At 43.9% G+C, this 25,019-nt stretch overlaps 1 protein-coding gene across 1 annotated transcript in view; it reads left to right on the forward strand.

The window, feature by feature from the left end:
• Positions 1-25,019, forward strand: part of LOC134868531 (WD repeat-containing protein 7) — a 72,043-nt gene that overhangs the window by 7,248 nt on the left and 39,776 nt on the right. Inside the window, 12 exon segments of the mRNA XM_063889736.1 lie at positions 2,173-2,320; positions 2,862-2,977; positions 3,124-3,256; positions 3,457-3,677; positions 3,775-3,970; positions 4,070-4,284; positions 9,534-9,767; positions 9,929-10,222; positions 10,334-10,530; positions 14,030-14,127; positions 20,782-20,900; positions 21,001-21,124. Of these exon segments, the coding sequence (XP_063745806.1) occupies positions 2,173-2,320; positions 2,862-2,977; positions 3,124-3,256; positions 3,457-3,677; positions 3,775-3,970; positions 4,070-4,284; positions 9,534-9,767; positions 9,929-10,222; positions 10,334-10,530; positions 14,030-14,127; positions 20,782-20,900; positions 21,001-21,124 (2,095 nt within the window).

Consider the following 25,019-nt stretch of genomic DNA (forward strand, 5'->3'; position numbering starts at 1 on the left):
TCATCTAGATTGGATTGAATTTCTCCAACGTTATGCTCTTGACTAGAATCATGTGGCTCATATTTAGCAAGTACGGTTAAGCTGCCCGCTAAAGGGGCTCACCACTCGTTCTCCACTGGTGATTGGCTTATACTGTATTCCCTGAAAGTAATTGACAGTCATGCTGCCACACCAGTAATGTTCCCTGATGCAGATTCCCCCATAAATTAGATATATTCTTCCTTTAATTGACAACATAGCACCTTGAATTAAGGATAGCGGGAAGTTTCTCTCGTATTACATGCACTATGGTAGCTTAGCCACCGAAGCTAGCCCGACTACAACTTTCTACTCTCGCCATGAACTGATCATAACCTCTGAAATATGTGGCGCTCGGACCAGAAAACTGGTTCACAAATGGGCCTGAAACTGCCTCGATGGAAAAGGGGTATACAACAATTCAACCTCCTTTTTGTTTACAAAGAACCAACCAGTGTGTAAGGTGGAACCGTAAGCCGCTGGGTGGATGCCGTTGAGAGTCAAGTGCCTGTTTGGTTTGCTCCTGTCCCAGGTTCCTTCCTGCCGGACTTAAGAGACTGAACTCATTCTGGTTCACCTGATTTCATGCTCTCTTCCCACTAAAAACTAAACTTCTCCTCTAAAAAAAAAGCACCATCACCCTCCTCATCTGTCTTCATACTGATGAAGATGCATGCAAAGTCTCCGAGCTGCTTTTTAACAAAGATAATGACCCGCTGGATCCTGGAGTCCACATCATGGAGTTTTGTGCTTGATTATATATTCCAGAGGCTCATGTTCCCTGTTTCATTTCTAATTTTAGACGCATGCAGGGAAGGTTGATTTAAAAGGGCCATTGTGAAGCATTTAGGAGGATAAATGAGCAGAAATGCAGCGTAGGGGCTCTCTGTTGGTTGCATTTATTATGGTGCTCACAGACTCTTTACCTGCAATGTGGGGAGGAGAGTATCTCAACGCTGATAGGCTTTCACTACACAGTGTTGTGGGAACTTCTCGGGCAAGTTGATAAACTTCATTCACGTTTCCCAGCACAAATCCACATCTAGTTGCACATTTGCATTCCACGGAAAAAATGTGTATGTCCCTGGATTTTTATCTAGTGTGTGTGTGTGTGTGTGTGTGTGTGTGTGTGTGTGTGTGTGTGTGTGTGTGTGTGTGTGTGTGTGTGTGTGTGTGTGTGTGTGTGTGTGTGTGTGTGTGTGTGTGTGTGTGTGTGTGTGTGTGTGTGTGTGTGTGTGTGTGTGTGTGTGTGTGTGTGTGTGTGTGTGTGTGTGTGTGTGTGTGTGTGTGTGTCAGTCAGGGTGGTAACTACAGTCACAGCATGATACTGCAGACTAACTGACTGGTGAATACTAATCCAGTGTGTTCTTCACATGATTATTATTGACTAGTACTGATGTTCTACACAGGAATCATTAGTGTGTTTCGGGGTGGATTGTCCCTTTTTTAAGACTGAAAAGCTATGCTGCCCTCCTCCCATCACCACCGCCCATCCTCAGTTACCTCTGGACTGATCACATTGCAGTTTAAAATGTGAACAAAGGCTAGTAATTAGGCTAGGGCTGCAGCAGACTTTTGATTGGCTCACAAGGCACCATGTCACAGCACCTGCAGCAGGAAGCCTTGTAAGCCTAGCTGGCTTGCGAAACAATATGCATGAAGTCCTCCTCACATATCGTCCTGGACACAAAATCATCCCAGGTTTTGTTTATAAATCTTATATCAAAACTGACCTCATTCCACCTGGTTCCTCTCAAGCGTTCGAGCCCTGGTGAGTTTCCCCCCCCCTTTTATGTCTGGAGAAGTCACGCTCTCGTGTATCCAGAGCGATAGATTTGACACAGCTGTCCACGTCTATAGCTCTTGATGTTGTCCATGATCTCCTTCAGTGGACAGGCGTCACACCTCACAGTGCTGCAAAGGGAAACTCACCTTGATATTAGTAGACAGTGTGTCTTCACACTTTGGCTGTGATCATGGGACTACAGCGGCGACATCCAGCTGAACCTATGTTTCTGCTTCCCTGCAGTTTGCTGTGTTGTTGCTGTGTTTTTGGCCCATATGGCATGGAGATTAAGTCTCAAAACACTGCTTCTCCAGGTGTTTTTGTGGATATTCAGGGCTTCAGATGTTGACATGTTCTTTTCCCCCCAGCTCCTGATCTGTCCTCCCGTCACTCGGTTCTTCTTCGGCCGACGGGAGCCCTTCCACAAGCTGCTGATCCAGGGGGACTCAGCGGGCAGACTGTCCATGTGGAGCATCCCCGACACCTCGCCCCTGCAGCCGCTGTCCACCGCCGCAGGTAAAGACTCTCTTCTCTGGAGAGACGCTGACTGTCCATACGGTGAGGTTACAGAAGGATCTTTAAGAACCAACTTCTATCCATCAGCAATTAGTAATCATTGATATAGAATTCACTGTAAAATCTAAAATGTACCAATATAAATTCAACATAATTATTCTGTGCTTCACAGTCAATCAATTGTCCAAAGTATGTTTACTTTTGGCTTAAAATATGAAAACTTTAGGATCTATTTGGACCTTTAAAAAAAGAAAAGAATTGGTGATATGTTTTATGAAGGTGAGTGACATCTAGTGGCCCGGATGTGTCATTGCGCTGTTGACTGATAAAACATTACATTTTTGATATTTATTTTTCTTACAGAGCTCAGGATTTGAATATTATGAATTTAATTTTAAGGAATAGGCTATTTTAAAATTGCCTCTAGTACAAATGAACAAGACCAGGTTCTATAACTCCGCCTTAAGGCCGGTCTAGAAACAAATAACTTCTTATTTATGTTTGTTTTGTTATATCTGTGCCTCTCTCTTCCTCTGTGCAGAGCTGCAGGTGTCGTCCTCCATCAGTCTCCAGGAGTCGTTTGATAAGTTGACCCCCGTGTCTTCAGGGATCATTGACCAGCTCAGCGCTCTGCCTGGGAAAGATGGACCCATCAAGGTTTGAACCCCGACAAATGAGTTATGCAATGATGACGTGTTTCTGTGTGGCAACCCGGAAGTTAGCGTGGCATACTGAAGTTTAGATAATGGATAATCGCCCTCTTAGTTTGTTTGTTCCTGACTCTCTGTATGTGCTTCCCTCAGGTGACGGCAAGCGTGTACATCCCCTCTCAGGGTCGCCTGGTGTGCGGCAGAGAGGACGGCAGCATAATCCTAGTTCCTGCTACTCAGACCGCCATCGTGCAGCTGCTGCAGGGGGAGCACATGCTGCGGAGAGGTGAGGGAGAGAGGGAGGGAGGAGGGAGATGAACATATAGAGAAGCTTAAAAAAACTTGAGGTCGAAATGAGACTAACTTTCATTGTTTTTAAATGAACTATACCCGGTCAGAAGGTTGAGTGGTGGTTCAAACAATCTGAAAGTTATCCATCTTTATCTACATCTTTCTGAGTGTTGCTTCTGTCTGTCCGTCCCATAGGATGGCCGCCCCACCGTACTCTACGAGGACACCGCAACAAGGTGACGTGCGTCCTGTATCCGTACCAGATCTCCCCGCGCTACGACCAGCGCTCCCTGGTGTCCGGAGGAGTGGACTTCTCTGTCATCGTCTGGGATATCTTCACCGGAGAGATGAAGCACATCTTCTGCGTCCACGGAGGAGAGATCACCCAGCTCATCGTCCCGCCGGAGAACTGCAGCGTAAGACCTCTGACACATTCTCTTTTCCTGTCTGGAGTTTTTCTGTAGTGTGTTGCCTACCTTTGTTAAAAATGTTCAACCCGCGGTTCCTCTGCAGACTCGGGTGCAGCACTGCGTCTGCTCGGTGGCCAGCGACCACTCTGTCGGCCTGCTCAGTCTCCGAGAGAGGAAGTGCATCATGCTGGCGTCGAGACACCTGTTCCCCATCCAGGTCATCAAGTGGCGTCCGGCGGATGACTACCTGGTGGTGGGCTGCTCCGACGGCTCCGTCTACGTCTGGCAGATGGATACCGGTGAGCACGGGCTGAACATTAGCCTGCCAATCTGGATTCCTCTCCAGTAATTAGCCCCCGTATTGAAGGTTTGATTCCACGTGTGTTTTGTGTTCCCAGGAGCGTTGGACCGCTGTGTGATGGGGATCACGGCGGTAGAGATCCTGAACGCCTGTGACGAGCTGGCCCCGGCCACCGTGGACGCTCTGAGCCACTCCGCAGTGAACCTGAAGCAGGCCATGACCCGCCGCAGCCTGGCAGCTCTGAAGAACATGGCCACGCACAAGCTGCAGACGCTCGCCACCAACCTGCTGGCTGCAGACAACGCCGACAAGGTACACACACACACACACACACGACACACTGTCACACTGCTGCAGAAGAGAGGTGGATGATATCATGGGTATTTATGTGTCCCATATGTTCTGTATGCCATTATAACATGGGTAGATGGTAAACTTGATCAGATGCAGACTCAAACAGATGATTTCAGTGGGAATATCTAGCTGAGTTTGCTGTTTATTGAAGTAGTTGTACAATACCAGGTGTTCAATTCTGCCAGTGCTGTTCTGTTAGCATCTTTTAGCGTCTGTAGTTGTGCAGAGTCTGTGAGCGTCTTTTAGCTTAAATTAGGGTTTATTAGCGTCTGTTAGCGCCTGTTAGCTTCTGTAGCCCTGCGGCGTCTATTAGCATGTGTGCTCTCTAGCTGCCTTTCCATTTCCTGTTACTAATGCTCCCATTAGTACCCCCCTTCAGCTAATCACACACCATAAAATGACATGGCAACAATAAAACATAAATGGCTCCTACAAATGACTTTCAGCCAAGTGAATAACTGCTGGGGGATGAGTCTTTAATTGAGATGTCACACTGAATTGTTTAATTGGCATTTACCACTGATTGGATCGGTCTATGCTTGGTGTAGTTAGGTTTTGGTAAAGACAGTGAGCACTTACTGAGACTGCAGGCTGAAGAGTTGTCAAATGTCACTGTACTGACTCCTAATGTTGAGTTTGAATTGATTCAGATTTGATTTGTCTCTACACCACACACACACACACACACACACACACACACACACACACACACACACACACACACACTGGTCAGAAGCTGGCTAAAGTCACAGACCAATTAAAACTGTGCTGCAGCCAACCCAAAGGTCAGCCCTATAGTGTGTGTGTGTGTGTGTGTGTGTGTGTGTGTGTGTGTGTGTGTGTGTGTGTGTGTGTGTGTGTGTGTGTGTGTGTGTGTGTGTGTGTGTGTGTGTGTGTGTGTGTGTGTGTGTGTGTGTGTGTGTGTGTTGGTGACTCAGGGAGTTATGAACGATCTTAAATGTCAGAACGGTAGAAAAACATCTGCAGGGTTTATTTTTGTGAGCTGTACTTTACTTACTAGAGAAGCTTAAGTGGTTTAACGTAAATGGAATTATATTCTTAAACAACGTCTTTAGAAAAAGAAAAATCTTCTAAAATTGAAAAGTAAATGTACATGACCTGGGATGACTAGCAAAGGAACAGAGAGGTGTGTGTGCAGACAGTTTTAGGATCTAAAGGGAGGGCTTGGAGTGGGGTTCTTGTATCTATAGTTTATTACCTGAAGTAGGCGGCAGTTTATGTGTATTTTCACCACTGAACTTATAATACTATATATTATATAGTTCGGACTCAACCAAGTTTTGTCCATGCAGGGGTTTGGATTTTTCCCAAAATGTATGGCTTCTTCCCCCCAAACTCCAGGAAGTGAGCCAGCCGTTTTTGTAGTGGCCAAACGGTGGTACTGCAGCTTCAGTGTTACTCAAGAGGTCCTCATTGGGCCGAAAAATACTTTTTGACATTGACTTAAATTAGGAAATAGACTTCTGTAAATTAGCATATCCTTTTTCAATGAGATAAATCGATTATCAAGGCTGGACACTTGAATAGCTCTTATTTAAACCAACGTAAAAGTCTTAAAATGTGCTAAAAGCCAGTTCCATCTCCATTTATTTGACGTGACAATGTCAAAACAAAGGTGGGGTTTAAGGAAAACGCAAGTGTATACATCCAAGATTCCTCCTCGTCTGATTCTACACCCTTCCAGAAAGTTTTACCAAAATCCAGCAGTAACTTCAAACATTTCTAACCCCTTTTGTTTTGAGGAGCAGACAGTCTGTGTAGAGGCCAGCCAGGATCAGAGGTTCACATGTCAGCCTCAGATGATGTGATCTGCCCTGACCGAGTAGACCCCACCCACCTGGGCCTCCCGGCACAGAAAACAAACGCTCTGAATTATTTAGTGTCTGAACAGCCTTTAGTTCAGCTGCTTGTAACGTTTGACTTTTATAGTTGGACTTGGAATCCATTTAGCTCAGCATTCTGTCTCCTCTCCTTTTTCCCCCTTCTGCCAGATAACCTTTGTGTTGCTTCTTTATTTCCCTCCGTGTGTTGTATTTATTGGAGGTGTCTGCCAGGTTTTTCCTGCCATAACGGCTCATAATCACCGCTCCTTTCTGGAAAAGGTCAACAGCTCCAATCTCTCTTTTCAGAAATACCTCGCTGTTGTTCTCTTTTCCTGCCTCTGTGTCATTTCTCTCTCATATCTACTCAAATTATGGGTCAAAACCACCCACTTTACCCCAGTGTGTGATAGTGTGTACTCCCCGCTGTGTGTAATGACACATAATGACCATGAAATGTCAGAGTATCTAGCCAAACATCACATCCAGCCACCTGCAGCCCTCGCTCTGTGTGTGCTCACAGCTGATGTTTGTTGTTGGTGCTCACATATTTGTGTGTGTGTGTGTGTGTGTGTGTGTGTGTGTGTGTGTGACTTTGTGTTTGTCCTCAGGCATTTCCAATACACAGGTTTCCCGATCTGTGAATGTTTTAGTCACACGAAGGAAAAATAAAATAGAGACAGAGCTGAAATAATGATGATTAACAGAAAGGATTTATGAACTAAATCTAAATTTGAGGATGTGTACTTAGTCCTAAAACAAACCTTCTTTATTAAAGGATGAACAAGAAGTACATTTGTATGCATCGATCTTTAACGGCTCACAAATGCATCGTTTTGTTTCAGAATAAAATACAGTAACAGCCATTCTTATCAGGCGTTACTTAATCAGGAGGGAGGATTATTTGTTTGGGTCTGTTTTCAATAGATTAATCCAGATTCTCGTTTAAGTTTTTAGGGACATCAGCAAATCAAATTTAACTACAGGGTGTGTGTGTGTGTGTGTGTGTGTGTGTGTGTGTGTGTGTGTGTGTGTGTGTGTGTGTGTGTGTGTGTGTGTGTGTGTGTGTGTGTGTGTGTGTGTGTGTGTGTGTGTGTGTGTGTGTGTGTGTGTGTGTGTGTGTGTGTGTGTGTGTGTGTGTGTGTGTGTGTGTGCATGTGCATGTGCGACTGACTGACTGTATTTGTTGGACTCCAGGGGTGTTTGCCAGAAGGGCCCTGCAGGACGATGACCTTTAGACGTACTGCCCAGGAGCTATAGGACACTGTGTGTGTGTGAGTGTGTGTGTGTGTGTGTGTGTGCACGAGTGCGCTTGCGAGTGTGTGTGTGTCCGTTTTTCAAAAACAGATTGTGCAAGGAGACATTATTCTATGTGTAATGTTGCTGTCTGCCTTTAGATGGCAGTGTTCATCCACCAAGATAACACACATGCTCTGGCCCACACACACGCACACGCACACACACACACACACACACACTGAAATGTGGGAATGAGGCACCGATATCTTGGCTTTTCAAATGTAAAAAATCCAAGAAATCTAACAACTTGTTCATGGGTAAAATGTAATTTACAAATGACAGGTACAAGAACAGAATGGAGCCAGAATAAAAACAGCTGTTCTTAAAAAGTTGCTTATTATCCTTGATTGTGATTGACTTTGTAAACACACAGCTGTGACCGCATCACAATGGAATCGCTGCGCCTCTAAAAAAAGGAAAGAAATAACCCCACAACTGAAACAAAGACAGCCTCCAGCTTTCTATAGATCCATGACAGCTCCGGGATTAATGCTCGAGCAGCAGGGAGCCCACTGTCCTGTCACTCCGTCGCAGGAATAACGTTATCGGTCGACAACAATCCAGTGCCCTTTAACTCCATCCAAAGCACACACACACACACACACACACACACACACACACACACACACACACACACACACACACACACACACACACACACACACACACACACACACACACACACACACGATGTCAGTGATTAACATGCTGCTCTGGCTGGATTGCATGTATTTATTGGTAGCTTACGTTTCATTCATTTTGTCTAGTTATAAAGCTTTCTATAGTGACTTTCTTTAGTTAAATTGAGCATAATATCTTTACTCTGCTCTTGGTTCAGTGGTAATAGTTGCATAAGAGCTGCTGATGGTAAATACCCGTGGTTATAGTAACTGCAACGTTAGGTTTTCCACTCAGCCTGCACCCCGTTTTTGCACACACACAGCGACAAAGCATCAATGCTCTGACAGGCAAGTCTTCCCTGAGGGTTGTTGTGTGTGTGTGTGTGTGTGTGTGTGTGTGTGTCTCCGCTGCAGGTGTATAGTGTCTTTCGCTCAGTCCGGAGTCTTTACTGATAATTATTGTTCTCTGTCTGTTTCTGTCACACAGCCAGTTCAATTTGATCCGTTTTACTGGCATTAAAGATTCAGACAGCTTTAACTTAAAGGTGCAGTGTCTTTTTCTGAGCCACCTGCTGAAATTCACCTCTAGTAGTGTCTTAAAATAACATGATTTGAGTAGTTAAATTAGTCATCTCAGAAGTCTTGAACTAACCTAAAGCAGAGCAAGAGTGACTAATCCATAACACTGAAGGAAACAGAGCTTAGAAAAGCAAACAGAAAATCCTTCTTGAACCACATTCTAGTGTTGCCTTTCCCCCATTATTTCCTCCCTCCGTGCATCCCTTAATCACTTCATACCGCCCTTCCTCCCTCCTCTTCCTCACGGTGAGCCTCTAACAGGATCACAGTTGTCTGATTGCAGTCATCAGGTCATTAACATGTAAACAAACAGGCGCTGCTCTGCATACGGCTCGGCGCAGGTGTCTCTGCTAATACAATTAAAATCGAGTGATGTGGGAGTATCGGTGGCAATTACAGCTAATGGGTTGTGTGTGTATACGTGTGTGTGTGTGTGTGTGTGTGTGTGTGTGTGTGTGTGTGTGTGTGTGTGTATCTGAATGATAGTTTGTATTAAAAGGACTCATTTAAATCATAATTCTCTGAAGTGGTGTGATTAGTTTTGCTAAATGTGCGAATTAAAGCTTCACTTCTGGGTGTATTTCATATTAAAAATGGATAAAAGGTTTCATGTGAAAGATTTTCTGGCTGTTTCACAAACAACCTGTCAGTGTTGAGTGGTGAGCTAAGTTTTAAAGGGGTTTCCCGTAGTTTGTTATATAGGTTTTAGTGCATGTAAATGGTCTTCAGAGGCTAAATTCCCTGTGTTCCCTCCACATACTTCTCCCTTTGCCTGAAACAAAGGGTGAAATGTAGGTGTGAACCACATGATTCTCCCATATTCCTTATTGCTCTAACCTTTGTGACTGATTTGTCTCTTTCCCTCCAGGGCAACCTGCCGAAATACTCCCACAATGCACTGGTGGTGCAGGCGATGAAGACCAACCTGACGGACCCCGACATGCACGTGCTGTTCTTCGACGTGGAGGCGGTGATCATCCAGCTGCTGACGGAGGAGGCCCAGAGACCCAGCCCCACCCTGGTGTCTCCAGAGACGCTGCAGAAGAGCCAGGCTGGGGCCGACAAGGGGGGGTCCTTCCTGGCCAACAAGATCTTTAAACAGGTCAGTGAACGCACGCAGAAGGGGAGAGAGGTGGAAATCTGTTCAAACCTTTAAAAATCTGCATGTTTTCTTGCTTTATTTTCTTAGTTTTGTCTCTTTTGCTTTGTACATATAGTCTATGCAAACTATTTTTAAATAAACTTGTCTCCTGTTCAAACCAGGTGAAGGAGACGATGAAGGAGACCATCAAGGAGCACCTGTTGGACGAAGACGAGGAGGAAGAGGAGGAGATGAGAAGGCGGGAGGAGAAGTCCAAGTCTCTCAGTCTGCTGGAGTACAACCTGACGATGGACACAGCCAAGCTCTTCATGTCCTGCCTGCACGCATGGGGGCTCAACGAGCAGCTGGACGGCATCTGTCTGGAGCGACTGGGCATGCTCAGACCGCACTGCCCCATCTCCTTCGGCCTGATCTCCAGAGGAGGTCACATGTCCCTCATGCTGCCCACCTTCAAGGTACTGTGGGGGTCTCACCTGTGTTCTGTGTGTACTCTCTAATCAGACTGAAACTGACCCCTGACCTTACTTCCGTGGTGTCTGGCTCATCTGTCTGCCTCTGTTTCCCAGGAGTCCTTGCTGCGACAGTTGTCCCTGGCGACGGGTCTGAAGCTGACTCTGACTGACATCGTGGGGAAGGGGACGTACGGCGTGTCGAGAGCCGTCACCACGCAGCACCTGCTCTCCATCATCTCTCTGGCCAACACTCTGATGGGCATGACCAACGCCACCTTCGTGGGAGAACACATGAAGAAAGCCCCCGTCAGGTAACACACATGGAAGCCCCTATTACACGCTTCTCCAACAATATATTCCAGGTCTCAGATATATACAGAGCCTGTCTCTCATTGACTGAAACACCAAACAGATCCTTGTAGCATCCCATAATCCCATCTGTTTCAGCCCTGTTCCAAAAGTGCTGATTCTGTGTCTTTAGCTTTAAATGCTAATGAGCTGCTGCTGGCCACGCCCCCTCTGAGAGGTGATTGGTTTAAAAAAACACACTGGTGCTCTAGGAGGAGATCCAGGCTATAAGGCACTACTCTGTCAACTTATATTTTCATATAGTTAGTGTTGTTAAACAAGCCCCAATTTACTTTTATGTTTAATTATGTTGCTTAGCGTCTGTCCATATACATTTAAGAGTGATCATAATTTAAATGGAACTGTTTCAAGCTTGTGCGGAACTTTTTCTGTGGCCAAAAGTCCCCAAAAAACATGTTCCAGGTTAAAGAAGACAGTATATCTGATCAAAATCTCAATAAAAAAGGGGAAAAACATGAATTTTTTGGACAATTAAACTAAAGTAATTGAGAATTTGGTGATTGTATTCCTATTAATACAGTCCAAAACCTCTCATGGTCGTAAAACTAGTCAAAGCTTTTGACATCCACACTCATGGACGTCGGTCAGTAAAACATCCCAGATTGCTGAGAAATCTTTGGAGCAGTGCTAATGAAACCGAAACCATGCATTTGGTTTAAACGGAGAGGGACGGATCAAGATGTGTTTATCTTGCATGTATATGTGTTTAAATATACATGCAAGATAAACAAGATTCAACCTGATTAACTAACAACCTAAAAACTGAAACTGAATTCGAAGCACGAAGCCCAGCAGCAGCTGAAGTTCAACTACTGTCAACTTTGTGTGTGTGTGTGTGTGTTTGACATGGAGGTCCTGCTGCTGTAACACCGACACAACATTTCATTATTTCGTCAATCCTTCACAGTATACCTGCAGGGAGGCCGAGAGGGGGAGAGGGGAGAGAGGGGAGAGGAGAGAGCTGTGTGAACAAACACCGGGGGAGTGGTTGTTTTGTTCAGCTTATTCCACTTGTGTCTTCGATTAGTAAACAGGTATCATTTTAGATCTGAAACAGCCTGTCAGAGTTTTCCAATCTCTTTTTATAGGCTTTTGAAAAAGGTTGAGATGAAATGAGTTCAGGGGAGATTCGTCCTATGTTAGTGAGTAACTAGCCTATCAATTATTTCAAAGGACTTAGACCCAAAAAACTTCTGGAGCCAATTGGACAGATCTACAAAATATTGAGTGGTACAGGAACGAGTCCTTAAACCCTGAAATGAACAAGTTAGCATTTAGCCACTTCCGGTTCCCTCGTCTCAAAGTTCTTGAGCGTGCTTTTGATTGGATGCCTGAAATTACATCTGTGGTTAACACGAACTGAAGCTGTTGTATAAATACCTCATTGGGGAATATCCAAATCCTTAAGTGTCTCGATAAACATCATCACTGCATGACACCGCTGCTAGCTTAGCCGTGGCGATACACCGCCATGTGACCGTGTTGTTTGTTTATAGCCTGACCTTTTTAGCCTTTTAGCTTTTTTTTTTTGGCTGTGTGATAGCATTTACACTTCAAAAATTGCTAATATGTCAAGATAATTTGCCCCTGCATTTAAAAGAATCTCAACGGCCACAAGCTACGATGAAAATACCATATTACTCGAATTAGCTAACGTCATTAGCATCTACCCGTTGACCTTGTTTATCATTTAGCCACGCAATAATTCCAGGCTTTAGTTCCTGCAAGTCATTTTTAAATAACAATAGATTAAACATTTGCTTCTCAAGACCAAAACAATTGCCCAACCTTGAAGTTTGCTGTGTGTAAGAAGCAAAACCAACACATCTTCACATTATGCTGTGTCATTAAGTCTCAGTCAGAAATGATGAGAACAATTCAGGTTGCAATCAAATCTGAAAAGGCAGACGGCGCCGATATCCAAGAGAGAAATGGCAGCAGTAAACATCAGAACTAAAAGAGGACTCTGTGCAGCCTGGAAAACTTTTCAAAGCCGTTCATTACTTCCTCAGAAGAACTTCTCCTCGGTCCAACCCAGAGACGGTGGTGGTGCGGCTACAGATGATGGAGGCTGAAGACTTTCTAATAAAACTCAAACCAGGGTCTTCCTCTGTAGCCGTCCACACTCAATATTTGAACGTGTTTGGGATTTTGTCTTTCTCATGTTCCCCATCTTACATTCATGACAGCAGAAAAGCCTCCCTGTATGCTCGGAGTTTGAAAAGAAGTGCTCCTGAACTCTTATCTTTAGTATTTCATCACAACAACCACGAGTGCACTCCCTCCACCAGCTCCGTCTGAGGGGCTCGAGTTGTTTGTGAAGCAAGCCCCCGAAGTCCCGCTGTTGATGAAACAGAAGTCGAACACGGAGTAGGAAAACACAGAACTCTTCTACGTGTGCCTGTCCTCTGGTTTCCTTCCCTGTCTGCTCTGTTGAAGCTACTTCTTCAACACAGAAAGCTCTTTTTTTCCTGAGGATATTATTATGTTTAAGTATATCTGCTCAATGTCCAATCACACCTGAGGCACATTTAAACACGTAGTAGTATTTAAAATAGAGATATCTCTCCTTTGATGGGAATGTAATGCCTGAAATGCCTCCATTGGACTCCTTTCTTTACCTTATAACATGATGATGGCACTTTGTAACGCTCGCTCTTCAAGGCATTGTGTCACCACCTTCAAGAAGCTCCCCAAAGCTCCCCTCTTCAAACAGGCTTTTAATCGAAATGTTATTTTATTTATCTGTTGTCTTTTCTATGACCTCTGTAAAGTGACTTTGAGCATCTGTAAAAGCGTTTACAAAATCGACCAATCACAACAGAGCCGGCCAGCTAACCAATCAGAGCAGACTGGGCTCTGGTTTCAGACAGAGGTGCTGCAGCACAGGCAGTATGAGAAAAATAAAGAGCTTTTTGAACATTAAAGCATGGAGACATTAAACTTTTGGCCATTTTTTAACGGTTAATTGTAGAGCTATACCTGGCAGTTGTTGTTGCCCGGCAACTGTTAGTGATCCCTCCATCGATTGTTGTATTGGAAGTGTTTGTGTGTCTCTGGAAGTTAGACGCCTCCAGTCTGTTCAGAGTCAGTCCTGCACTCAAAATCCAATAGGCTGGAGCCTGAGAAACACACACACACACACACACACACACACACACACACACACACACACACACACACACACACACACACACACACACACACACACACACACACACACACACACACACACAGATATTCAAGCAGTTGGTTGCAGGGGCAGAAAATGGTGTTATTGTGAGCTCATGGTTTTATGTATGCTGCATTTCTGTTGGTGTGCTTCTTTATATTTGTGTGTGTGTGTGTGTGTGTGTGTGTGTGTGTGTGTGTGTGTTGGTGGACCTCTATCCTCCCTGCCCGTTTAATATTTCATGCCTCCTCTTTGTGATCCCGCTCCAGGCCTCCCAGACCAGGAGGAACCCCGGAGACTCCTCGCAGGACGCTGACTGCCCCCCCTCAGCCCTCCAACCCGGCGCTACAGGCCCAGATCAAACAAGGTAACTACAAAAGGGAGGGGGTGCTGGCCTCACACACACCCCCAGGGCCCTGGGGGGAGGGTATAGGAGGGAGGAGAGGCGTGGGTTTGATAATGCAGCCCACCGGCAATAAAACCCACAGAGAGTTACAGAATAAAAAAACCTGGAACATCACAGGAGCAAGCTGCCGTTTCCCCGGTCAGAGGGTCTATACAGTGATGCTCCATAGTGTGTGTATAAAGGTGCTGACCTTAGGTGGAGTTGTATCCGGAGCAGATTTAGATGTTAAAAGATCCATAGTAAAAAAGTCTTCACAACAGAACTCAGCGTCTAAAGTAACTCCCCGTTTTGTCCCTCACCTTGTTCCTCTTCAGCCTCACGAGTCATACATTTTTTAGGAGGTCAGGTCAATTTTATTTATACAGGCCAAATCTAGAATCACAGCTTTCCCCAAGGGGCTTCACGATCTGTACAGACTCCTTTTTTGTCCTCCGACCCTCAATTTGGATAAGAAATAGCTCCCCTTAAACAGGAAATATTGAGGGACCTGCAGGAAGCGGCGGATTTAAACTGTTGCAACAAAAGAGAGGTGGACGAATCATCTATAGAAACGGAACAAATAGAAATGGAGAGAAAGGAGAAGTGCTCTCTGTGAAGATGAAAGAAAGTTTGGAGTCTTTCTTTGCAGAGAGAAACCTGCTCCGGTTCTCCGTAGGGGACGTTTTAACCAGCCGTCACCATCTGCCTAACACACACACACACTGCTCGGTACATTCACTCACCAAAAATCAAGACACACACACACGTGCCATGGGTGGCACCCTCGGTTGTTGGGGGGGAGGCGGGGTTTTAGTGCTATTGTCACGCCTTAATGGAGGCCAAGCGTGACAAGCGTGTGGACTTATTCACGCCACATGCCTATTCACCACCATTCAGGGGGGAACGCTCGGCCGTGACCTCTGCTCAGCCTACTACTCCAACCTGGTGTGTGTGTGTGTGTGTGTGCGTGTGTGTCAAAGGCTTTGTGAAAGAGATGGAGTCTCTTTTCACAGAGAAATAAATGAGGAGGCCCCCTCTAATATACTGCAGCATTTACCCTGAGACAGAGAGCCGGGGGTACATGCACATAATTTAACCTACCTAAAAACCTTCTGCGGTGACTCTCTAACGATCACACCGATTCATCTAAAAACATCTGAATTTTTCTGGGTTTTTAGTCCAAACACTGCCTGCAATTTCCACCGGGAATAACTGCTTTCACAACCACAAATGTTGACCAGATTTGATATAAAATTAGCAGAATAAATGCAGATGATAACTTTGTCATTTGATGATTCCATCTATAAGAATTGGTTCATCAAGATAAGCTCAAAGTGACGCCATATATTAATTGGAAAAGTGTTGAACCAGTGTAGAAAAACAGGATGCAACAAGATCATGTACTTGAGAGAGCGCCAATCAAATCTTGAGAAGTGAAATGCAATGTAAAACTGGGCTGGACAAAGATCAATGCAAACTCTTTACCTTAGATGTAGTAGTAGTAGATATTTGATCAACTAGAACAAATCTGGAAGCTTATCCTTTAAGATGATGGTGCTTTAATTATGTCATTTTTAGACTCCTTAATACTGATCACGTCAACATTCATATCTAATTGAAACTCTGGGAAAAACTTCAAGGTGTTTTAACACTTATTCTTTGGCAATGCTAACGGAGATACAATGCTATACTGTTGTGTTGTCTCCTTAGGCGCCGCTCTGTTGTTGACTAAACTGTCAATAATAACACTGAACTGCTTTAGTTTTCTGAATGTTTCTGCCAGTTACAGCGACCTGATTGCTTTCTTCGTTAGCTGTGAATATTAGAGTATCGTCTGCATAGTGGGTTGCTTTGGAGTTTATTACCCATACATTTTAAGGAGGCATTGTTTGTTGAAGTACATCACAAACGGATATTCTAATTAATGATATACATACCGTACAGTAACGGTTTTTCAACTTGTTACCGCCAACATCCAAGCCTTTTCTACAGGGCATTGTCCTCAGTTATGATTGGCCGAGAGCCTTAAGTAGATGATAGGGTGAAGAAATGGTATTAACCTCCTCATTCAGCAGATTTTCATCCTAAATGTATTTTTCTGCACTGATGCTTTGCAACCTGCTGCTGACTGCCCTCCTGCCGTCTCCTCCCTCTCTGTGCAGCACTGCATGGCTTCAGCCTGCTGACTGTAGAAACACGACTCTTCAATATCTCTTTCACTGCTCCTTCAGTCAATGTCTCTTTTGTGTTTGTTTGTTTTCCTTAACCACCAACGAATGGGATGTTGGTATTTCTCTGGCGTGTTTTCTCTGTTTGTATTTCAATGTTTTGTAATGTGTAACTTTAAATATACAACTGTTTTGAGGCCTTAATTATTGAGAAAAGCTCTATTTTCTTACGTCATTGCCAAATACCTTTGAGTGTGTTGACAAAAACAACTTAATTTGATCCCCGCAGTAAAAAGCTTTCAGGTTTCTGGCGCTAGCATGAAGAAAAATCAAATCTATAAACCAAATATTTGTGAAATTGTCCCTACGGGTTGATAATTAGCTTGTGCCTGAAACTCTGAGACCTTAATATCCCGCTCAAGGATTTGTGTTTGGTTGTAGTTGGTCTGTATCTCCGAACTAACAACCACTTTCTTTCTAATCTCTAATCCAAGTGCTTGCTGGGAAATAAAGAGTGCCTTTTCTTTCCACATCTCGTCGCTTTTATACGCATTCACGAGTTTTACTTTATTTATCTAATCGTTTTGTTAAATTCCTTCTTAATTTTGGTGTTTGCAAGTCTTTAATTGCCCAGTTGCCATATCTGATTCACCTGTAGCTTAATGGGAAAACACTTTACAGAGGAATGCAATTCAAACCAGTTTGGAGATGACATACTGTATAAACGGTAGGCCCATTTAGAAGTTTATGAACCAATTTGATCAAAAGGAAAAGCTTTACATGGTTTTTACTTTAAAAAATGTGCATAGACACCTACTGTTTTTGGGAAATGATGCTAATGATAGCAGCTATTACTTACTGTCATCTGCTAACCACTCTAGGCGGCTAATGCCAGAGCTATTGGCCCCAATTATCAAGGTTTTCTCACACATTTAATCCTAGATTGTTGGAATTGTAATTAGGATTTCTAATGAGTAGCCTCAGTGGTTGTATGAATGAGAATGTGTGTAGGTTTTGAGGGAAATCTGACAAAGCTAATTGCTAACATTAGCAGGAGGATAAGCATATCGTATTTCTTCTGTGATTCTTTGATTTGGACTTTCTGCCATGATCATTCCTGCAGGATCTGTGGCAGATTTTGCCATAGTTGTGTGTAAAGAAAACTGTGTATGCAATATGTTTTAACTTATTACTTCCTTACTTGTCTTTTTATTTTCTGTCCTTGAGTGTTAATCCACTTTCTTCTCCCCCGCTGCCCGACTGCTCACCTCTTGCTTTGTTTAATGTGATTATATATTCCTAACCTGGTCTTTCCTTCTTGACTATTTCTCTCCTTCTCTTCCTTTGCAATCTTCTGTAGCTGCCACAGCCAACACCAGCACTGTTACCACTGCTCCCCCCGCTAGGGCTCCGGGGGCCCCTGGCTCCCAGAGCCCCGGCCCTGCTTTTCATAACATCCCCTCAGTCAACGAAGGTACAGACTGAACTGACGGGTAGCACTTTAAAAAAGTCATACGGCCATTCCTAGATCTTCTTTCTACATCCTTTCCATTTGATCCTTCTCTCTTTGCCATTTTGCTTTAATTCGTTCACTCTCCTTTCCTACTTTCCTCGGGTCTCTTGACTCCCACTCTTTCTCATCACAATTCCTCACCTCCTCTTTCTTCTCAGTTTCTCCTGCTCATCTCCTGAGTCTTGCTCCCTATTTCCTTTCATACGTCTTGCTTTGATTACTGCAGCAAATGTTAGGCTTTCATCTCAGGTGTCTCTTTTTTGCAGTGTCTTTGTCCTTGTCTTGTTAGAGAACCCTGTCTTTCTCTGTCTGTCCATCACAGCTGAGGTTCAGTCCACTTTCAATTCATTCAGATAAAGAAATTCTCAAAAGTAGAAAGCTGCCAAACTTGGAAAACCCATCCAACTTGATCATATATTTCTATATATAAAGAAGGATTACTCATAACAGCAACCAGGAAAAAATGCTGTTTTCAAATCACAGGTCAAAACAAATCAAGTTCTCCAAAACTGGTGAGATGAAGTGCGGTGTCGTCAGCATACACGTCGACTTTTTTGAACTGGTTGAATTGAGAGTGCGTGGACAGCAGTCCTTATGCCCTTTTTCTTTGAGATGTTTGCAGTATTGGGCAACCCTGTCCTGTGTTTCCTGTCTCTGTCTGTCTGAATGTCCATCCGTCCCGATGGTTCAGTGTCTCTATGCTCACTGTTTGCATGCTTGCTATTTTCCATCTGATGGAATGTGGAGTGTGACTCTGGAGGAAAAGAAAGCCAACAAAAACTATTTCAACAGACCTTAAACATCAGGTTTGTGCAGAACGTCCATACGACAGTGTGCAAATGCATTTGAAGCCAAAGAATTTATTGTAAATGAACTTAAAGGTTCATTGCAGCTTCATGGCTGGAGTCTTTCTGGTGTCCCTCTCATGGCCTAATGCTGGTTTCTCTTTTTTAAACAGCTATAACAAACATCTTTTTGTTTTTAACAGGGTGTTTGCTGTTAACACAGAAGCTTGTTGCCCAAAACAACCTGAATGTACCCTCAAAAGAGACTCAATTTAGGTTTTAGTCCCTAGTTTAATACAGGATAACAGCAAGCGTGCACACAGAGACTCATTCCTTCCTAATATGAATATTTAATATCTAATTTTATGTTGGATTAAATGACAACTATAGCAAATATGTCAAGTTTTTACATGAGCACTGCCCTGCAGAAACCTTATTATTCTAAGTTAAAATGTCTAGTTTTCGTAGGAGTATGCCACTGGCAACACCTGACCTATTTGTCATGCAACTTCCCAACTTTCCTAGTTATTTGAAACCAAACCACCTGATTACAACATCAGGTGTTTATCCAGATGAAGTTACAAACCAATGTAAAGTCTGGTAAAAATATTGACGCACGTTCTGCCATTTCATGTTAGCAATATGACCCAACTTTCATTCAAGAGCCGAAGAAATAAGAGCAGAGGAACTTCCTGCGTTAGCATTTGGGGGCGAACTGGATTCCTGTTGTTCCCCTAGCATGGGTTTGCAAATATAAATAGTCGTGGTGAAATGAAAGAACTTTGAATTTGGGACTTATTTTACACAATTATCATAATTTACTGTTTGAGGTTTCTGCAAGACAGTGATGCAACTAGAAAACGACTGGTTATTATTTTCTGATTGTGCATAATAAGGCCATTTGACAGACTAACGTTTTGATTTTCTGTGAAATGCATCCCAATCTGTCAACCTCTACATAGAAGAGGACTGTGTTTGTGTATTTCCCTGTGTATTCCAAAGGCGGAGGTAAGTCTACATAGTGCCGTTGGCAAAGAAATCTGGATGGAATTTCTTTCCCGCTTGAAAGCCGTTTACTGTCCATTCAAGTGCATTGTTCAAAGATGCATCTTCTCTGGAAACCATATATTAAACCAATATATGTGAGTAAGGTGCTTGGTACATGTGGAGTATAAGCGAGTTAACAGTTAAGTCCATTTGTCGTCACAGACGTGTAAAAGCTGGTGTACATTTATTAGTGTTTGGTGTTGAAGTATCGGCCATCATTTTTGGCTCAGGCTGATTCAGCGAGGTGTGAGGCCTTTTAAAGCGGTACCGAGACATTTTGAACGAGTTTAAGCACCAGTCACTCTTATTATTGCTGAGAAAATGATCTTTCTTACAGGATCTATAAACCTAAAAGGGTTTCTTAGGTTAAGTAAACTTCTCAAACACATGTAAATACAAAAAAGACACACTCTAGTTCGTCATGCCAAGGTATCGCTATGAGGCTTGGATCAATCTGCAGTGCTGTATATCTGTTGTTTACCTGGTTGAATGCCATCAAACATACTCTGGTTAGCAAAAGATAGTAACTTTGCTCCAATCGAGACTGCAAATATTAGCCAATAATATTCCCATCCTGTTTACTGTTGTGCGTGAGAGGTTGTCTGTGAGTGAGTGGGAGAAACCCTCTGCTGTCATATAAAAACCACTCTTACAGGAATATTTAATGTACTGTTGATGGTATACTAACTGTTTTGTTTGAGAAGTCTGCTGTCTGCAGTGTGTAAGGGTGAACCCTTTTAAAAGAAGCATGTTATCAGCTGCTTTAATCAACACTTCAGGACATGATATATAACTGCTGACTCGGCCAATTTGGCTTAGGACATATCTGGTCCTCGGATGATGAGTCTTAATTATTTTGGCGAGTCTTTCCCTCTAGCAAACAACTTTCTGCATGTGCACAAAATCAGATATAAGACGTTGGTCGGCTCTAACAAAAGCTGCGTCGTCAGCATATTGTTTAATCAGTCCCAACACGTTTACATTACTTATTCATTGAAAAGAAAAGGTGTTTTTATGTAACAGCAGCAGTGAGATGTGTGAATGAGCAGATGAGAGGCCTTTGGATTATATTTCTGTCGTGTCTCCTCTGACTGTGTGTCTATATCTGTGTGTGTGTGTGCAGGTTGGAGCCAGCTGGCAGCCATGCACTGTGTGATGCTCCCCGACCTCCTTGGACTGGACAAGTTCAGACCTCCTCTGCTGGAGATGTTGGCGAGAAGATGGCAGGACCGCTGTCTGGAGGTAACACACGCACGCACACACACACACACACACACACACACACACACACAGACACGCACGCTCAAATTAAGTCATAACTGTACCCTATTTGTGGCTTTAGGTGCGTGAAGCAGCTCAAGCTCTCTTGCTGGCTGAGTTGAGGAGGATTGGCCAATCGGGACGTAAAGACACCATTGACTTGTGGGCTCCATACCTGCCTCAGTATGTCGACACTGTCAGCTCCCGTAAGTACCTCACACTGCCATACAACTCAGAGAATGATAGAACGATGTGATTGGTTTATACCTCCTCTAGTTGTGGATGTACAGCTTGAACCGGAGGGGGCCGAGCTAACAGCGTAGAGGCACTACCAAACCCAACTGACTCAAAGCTCTTTGTGAAATATTCCAATATTCAGTTGCAGAGTGTGGTGTTTAAGCTTAGAGTGATAGGTTTGATAATAAGTATTGCGTGGGAGACTTGTGTACCAAATGCATATTGACGTAAGTGTTTTTACAGACGTGTGAGCACTAAGTGGAGGGCAACAGAGACTAGATCCTCTGTGGATATGAGGAAAGAAATGCAGGATATGTGAAAGAAGTTTGTGAATGGAACAGGAAGTTGTCTTATAGGGTCATTTAGGGATGTTTAACTAAAAGCGCTTTGAGGAGTTGCAGACAGAGACGTAGGCATTACCCAAGCTCAAATATTTTTACTGGTAAGGTAACTGTGCTTTTGTGTTGTATAGGGGCTCATTAGCAACCAAAACTAGAATTGTATCAGTCAGATTTAAAGAACGTAAAGCCAAAAGTACAATGAAAGCGTCCCTTTGCACGTAAGACCCATGCTGTGGAGTCGTGGCCACTTTGAGACACTCGCCATAATACAGAGGGTTTGTGCAACTCCAATGCACATTGCTTTTACAGCCCTTAATCCCATATGGATGATAAGACTCCCAGTCTGAGGACTTTTACTGGTCAGCAATGACCCGTAGCGATAGAGCAACGACCAGCAAATCCGCCTTATGAGACGCATATCTTCCACATTTGCCGTGTTCTCCATCTCCCTTACACCTGCTGAAGAGAGGGAAGGTAGATCTCCACCTTCGGTTACTAGAAACAGCCGACTAAAGTACCGTGTGTGTGTGTGTTCTGTGTGTGTGTGTGTTTGGGAGTCGCCTTGGTGTTGCTGAGGATGCTGGGGGTTTCTCAGGGGAACAGTTGCCATGGAAACGGGCACCGGTCAGTATTGTGTTACCACAGCAGTACCACAGAAGGCGGGGCGGGGGAGTTAGGGGGAGTGATGGGCTAGTGACCTCAGGGGACGAGGGGAGGATGGAAGGGGGTTGCGGGGCAGAGGGAGAGAGAGAGAGAGAGAGAGAGAGAGAGAGAGAGAGAGAGGTTAAAGGGTCATTGAATTTGATCTGTGTGCTGCACAGCAATACTGGAACAGAGTAAGACGACTCCTGCCGCTGCTGGAATATCATGGGAAAATTCGGGGAATGTGTGAATCCTCTGGAGAAGTCCTGAATGTGAAGCTGCTGCTGGGGTCTGTCCGTTGTGGAACACTAAATATAGGATTTCCACACATTTAGAGCTAAAACCCAAACCTTTTTTCACTTCCTGTAACACAGGGAGTGTCAGCCATCCTGGTCTGTGACCCCCGTGTTCGTTTAGGTACACTTACTCGCTGCTTTGTTCATAATCAGATGGGAATTTCCGTTGGATTTTGGAATAATGCAGAATATAACATCTGTGGCAAACTAGCAAATGCGCTCGCCAGAAGGGAGAAGCTAATGTTGTATAAACAAACTACATAGCGGTAGCATAGCATAGCTGAGCGTCACCTCCGCTAAGCTAAAGGCAAACTTGTGACCTTCTGCCTGATGACGTTAAGTAGTTCATTTATCCATTTGTTAGCAACCGCCCTATCATTTAGAAGCGTCAGACATTTATGAGTGGAGTATTCACTGATTCTTTTATGTCGTAAACGAAATCAGATCTTACATCCAGGCATCTTAACCAAAGGCTTGACTTGGTGACGAGGAACCACAAGTGATGAAATGCCAATTAACTTCCGGGTTTGAGGACTCATCTAGTCTAAAGACAGCAGGGGATTCATGATGGGGAACAAGAGCCTGTGAAAGAAGTGAGCTAGAGGAAAAAAACAACAGAGAAATTCTCAGCGTCCATTTTCTGAAGTGAGAGTGTACAGTAGGATTAATCCACAGTAAGCTTATTGTGTCTATTTATTTTCCTGACATGCATATACTTCATTTGCACTACTTATAGACTGCTCTAGCAACATATCCTGCTCTGTTTCATTCTAACTTATCCTGCTCGGTTTCATTTTGCTCTATCATTCGTTTTTAGTTTTCTTATTCGGTCTTATATATATATGTTGCATTGTTGGAGGAGTTCAGGACCTAAGACTTCCATTGCTGAACTACAATGTGGCTACTGTGCACAGGACAATAAAAACCCTTGAACCTTGAACACGTGTGAAATGACCCGTCTCTCTCAGCTCATCCTCTCCAGCAGCAGAGTAGTTGATGTTAAAAGGAATACACCTGTATTTACCCATTAGCATTTAGTGAGAGGAAATGTCCCCGAGTCAAACTGTCGCAGTACTAGCCTGACCACACACACACACACACACACACACTGACGCATCCGAAGCAGTGGCCCTGACCTTTGAGCTCTCCTGGAAGCGTTTAAAAGGTTTTAACACAAAGGAAACGGGGCGAGCTGGAGTTGTTAACCTGCACTCAGAGGGAGAGAAATGAACCAAGCACAGCGTTCATCATCACAGTTTAAGTAGCTGCTTTACAGACATGGCTTTCAGAGATCTCACAATAAACTACACACAGACACGCTTTAGGGCTTTTGATAACTTTAATATTTTTGTGTACAAAATTATTAACCAAAAACGTGGGAAATATTCATAATGTCTTCCATTTGTGATGTTTGTGTCAAATACGGAACTGGGGCAAGGACACGGTTAGCCTAGCTTAGCATAAGGACTCAAAGCAGGGGAGAAGGGGTCGCCTCTAAAGCTCTCTAAAAGTTCGACATGCTGCACACTAACAAAGCAAAACACGAGAGCAAAGCTTTAATCTTTGTGGTGGAAGACTTCCAGTGGGAGGGCCGCGGGGAGAGAGAGGGTCTCTACACGCACTCATATTCACACACACTTGATTAAACAAGTCCCCGGTATTGTTCGGCCTCACTCACGCATGAACACACACAGTTTTTAGGGTCAAACGCTGTGTGTGAAGCTCTTTGATCACTGAACAGCAGTCACCATTTCCTCTCTCTCTCTCCTCTGTCTTTAGTTCAGGGTCTGCCTCGATCTCCCAGTCATGTCCGTCTTTTTTAATACTCATGGACCTGCTGTTAGAGACCCGCCTCCTCCTCTCATTTGCTTTTCTTGTCGTCCTCTCACCTCCTCCTAATAGCCCTTTTTAACATCTGTCTTTTCATCACCACTTCTCCTCCCTCTCTTCCACTTCATTTCCCTTTTCATTTCCTCCCCCTTCTCACCTCTTCTGCCCTTTTTTTCTCCTTCACTATTCCAACATTTCATACTTCAGTTTCAGGTAGTTTCAGTTTCCTCTTCCCCATTTTCCCCTTTCCTCTTCGTCCCTTCTCCTTTCTCTGCTTGGTCGATGTAGGTGACATTTAGTGGCCTTACATTATTTAAATACATCTTATACATAATCTTCTCCAATATATTCCTTTGATATTAGTTTGTGTTGAATGTACAATAAAATACAACAAAATAAACAAGTCATTAATAGAAATATGGTAGAAATAGCCGACACTGAACAAGTAGGATGAGTTTGTACCGACAAAACAATTGCAGTAAAAAGTTCCATTATCAAAAGTTCTTGAGACGAAACAAAAGATGAAAAGAAATGGAAGCAGGAAGAGAGGAGAGCCCTCTATTTAAAGAACGGGGAGAGAGGAGGAGGAGGAGGAGAGAGCGGCTGACAGAAGAGAGGAGGAGGACAGGATCCTGGAGGTTAACAAGGCATGCTGGGAGCTATGTGTCATGGCTGACATGACAAGCTTGACCTTGGAGCAGGGCAGAACGCCCCCTCTTCCTCCCCCCTGTCACCCGCCCCTCGTCCACCTCCCC

This window comes from Eleginops maclovinus, chromosome 8, assembly GCF_036324505.1.
Source record: "Eleginops maclovinus isolate JMC-PN-2008 ecotype Puerto Natales chromosome 8, JC_Emac_rtc_rv5, whole genome shotgun sequence".
NCBI lineage: Eukaryota > Metazoa > Chordata > Actinopteri > Perciformes > Eleginopidae > Eleginops > Eleginops maclovinus.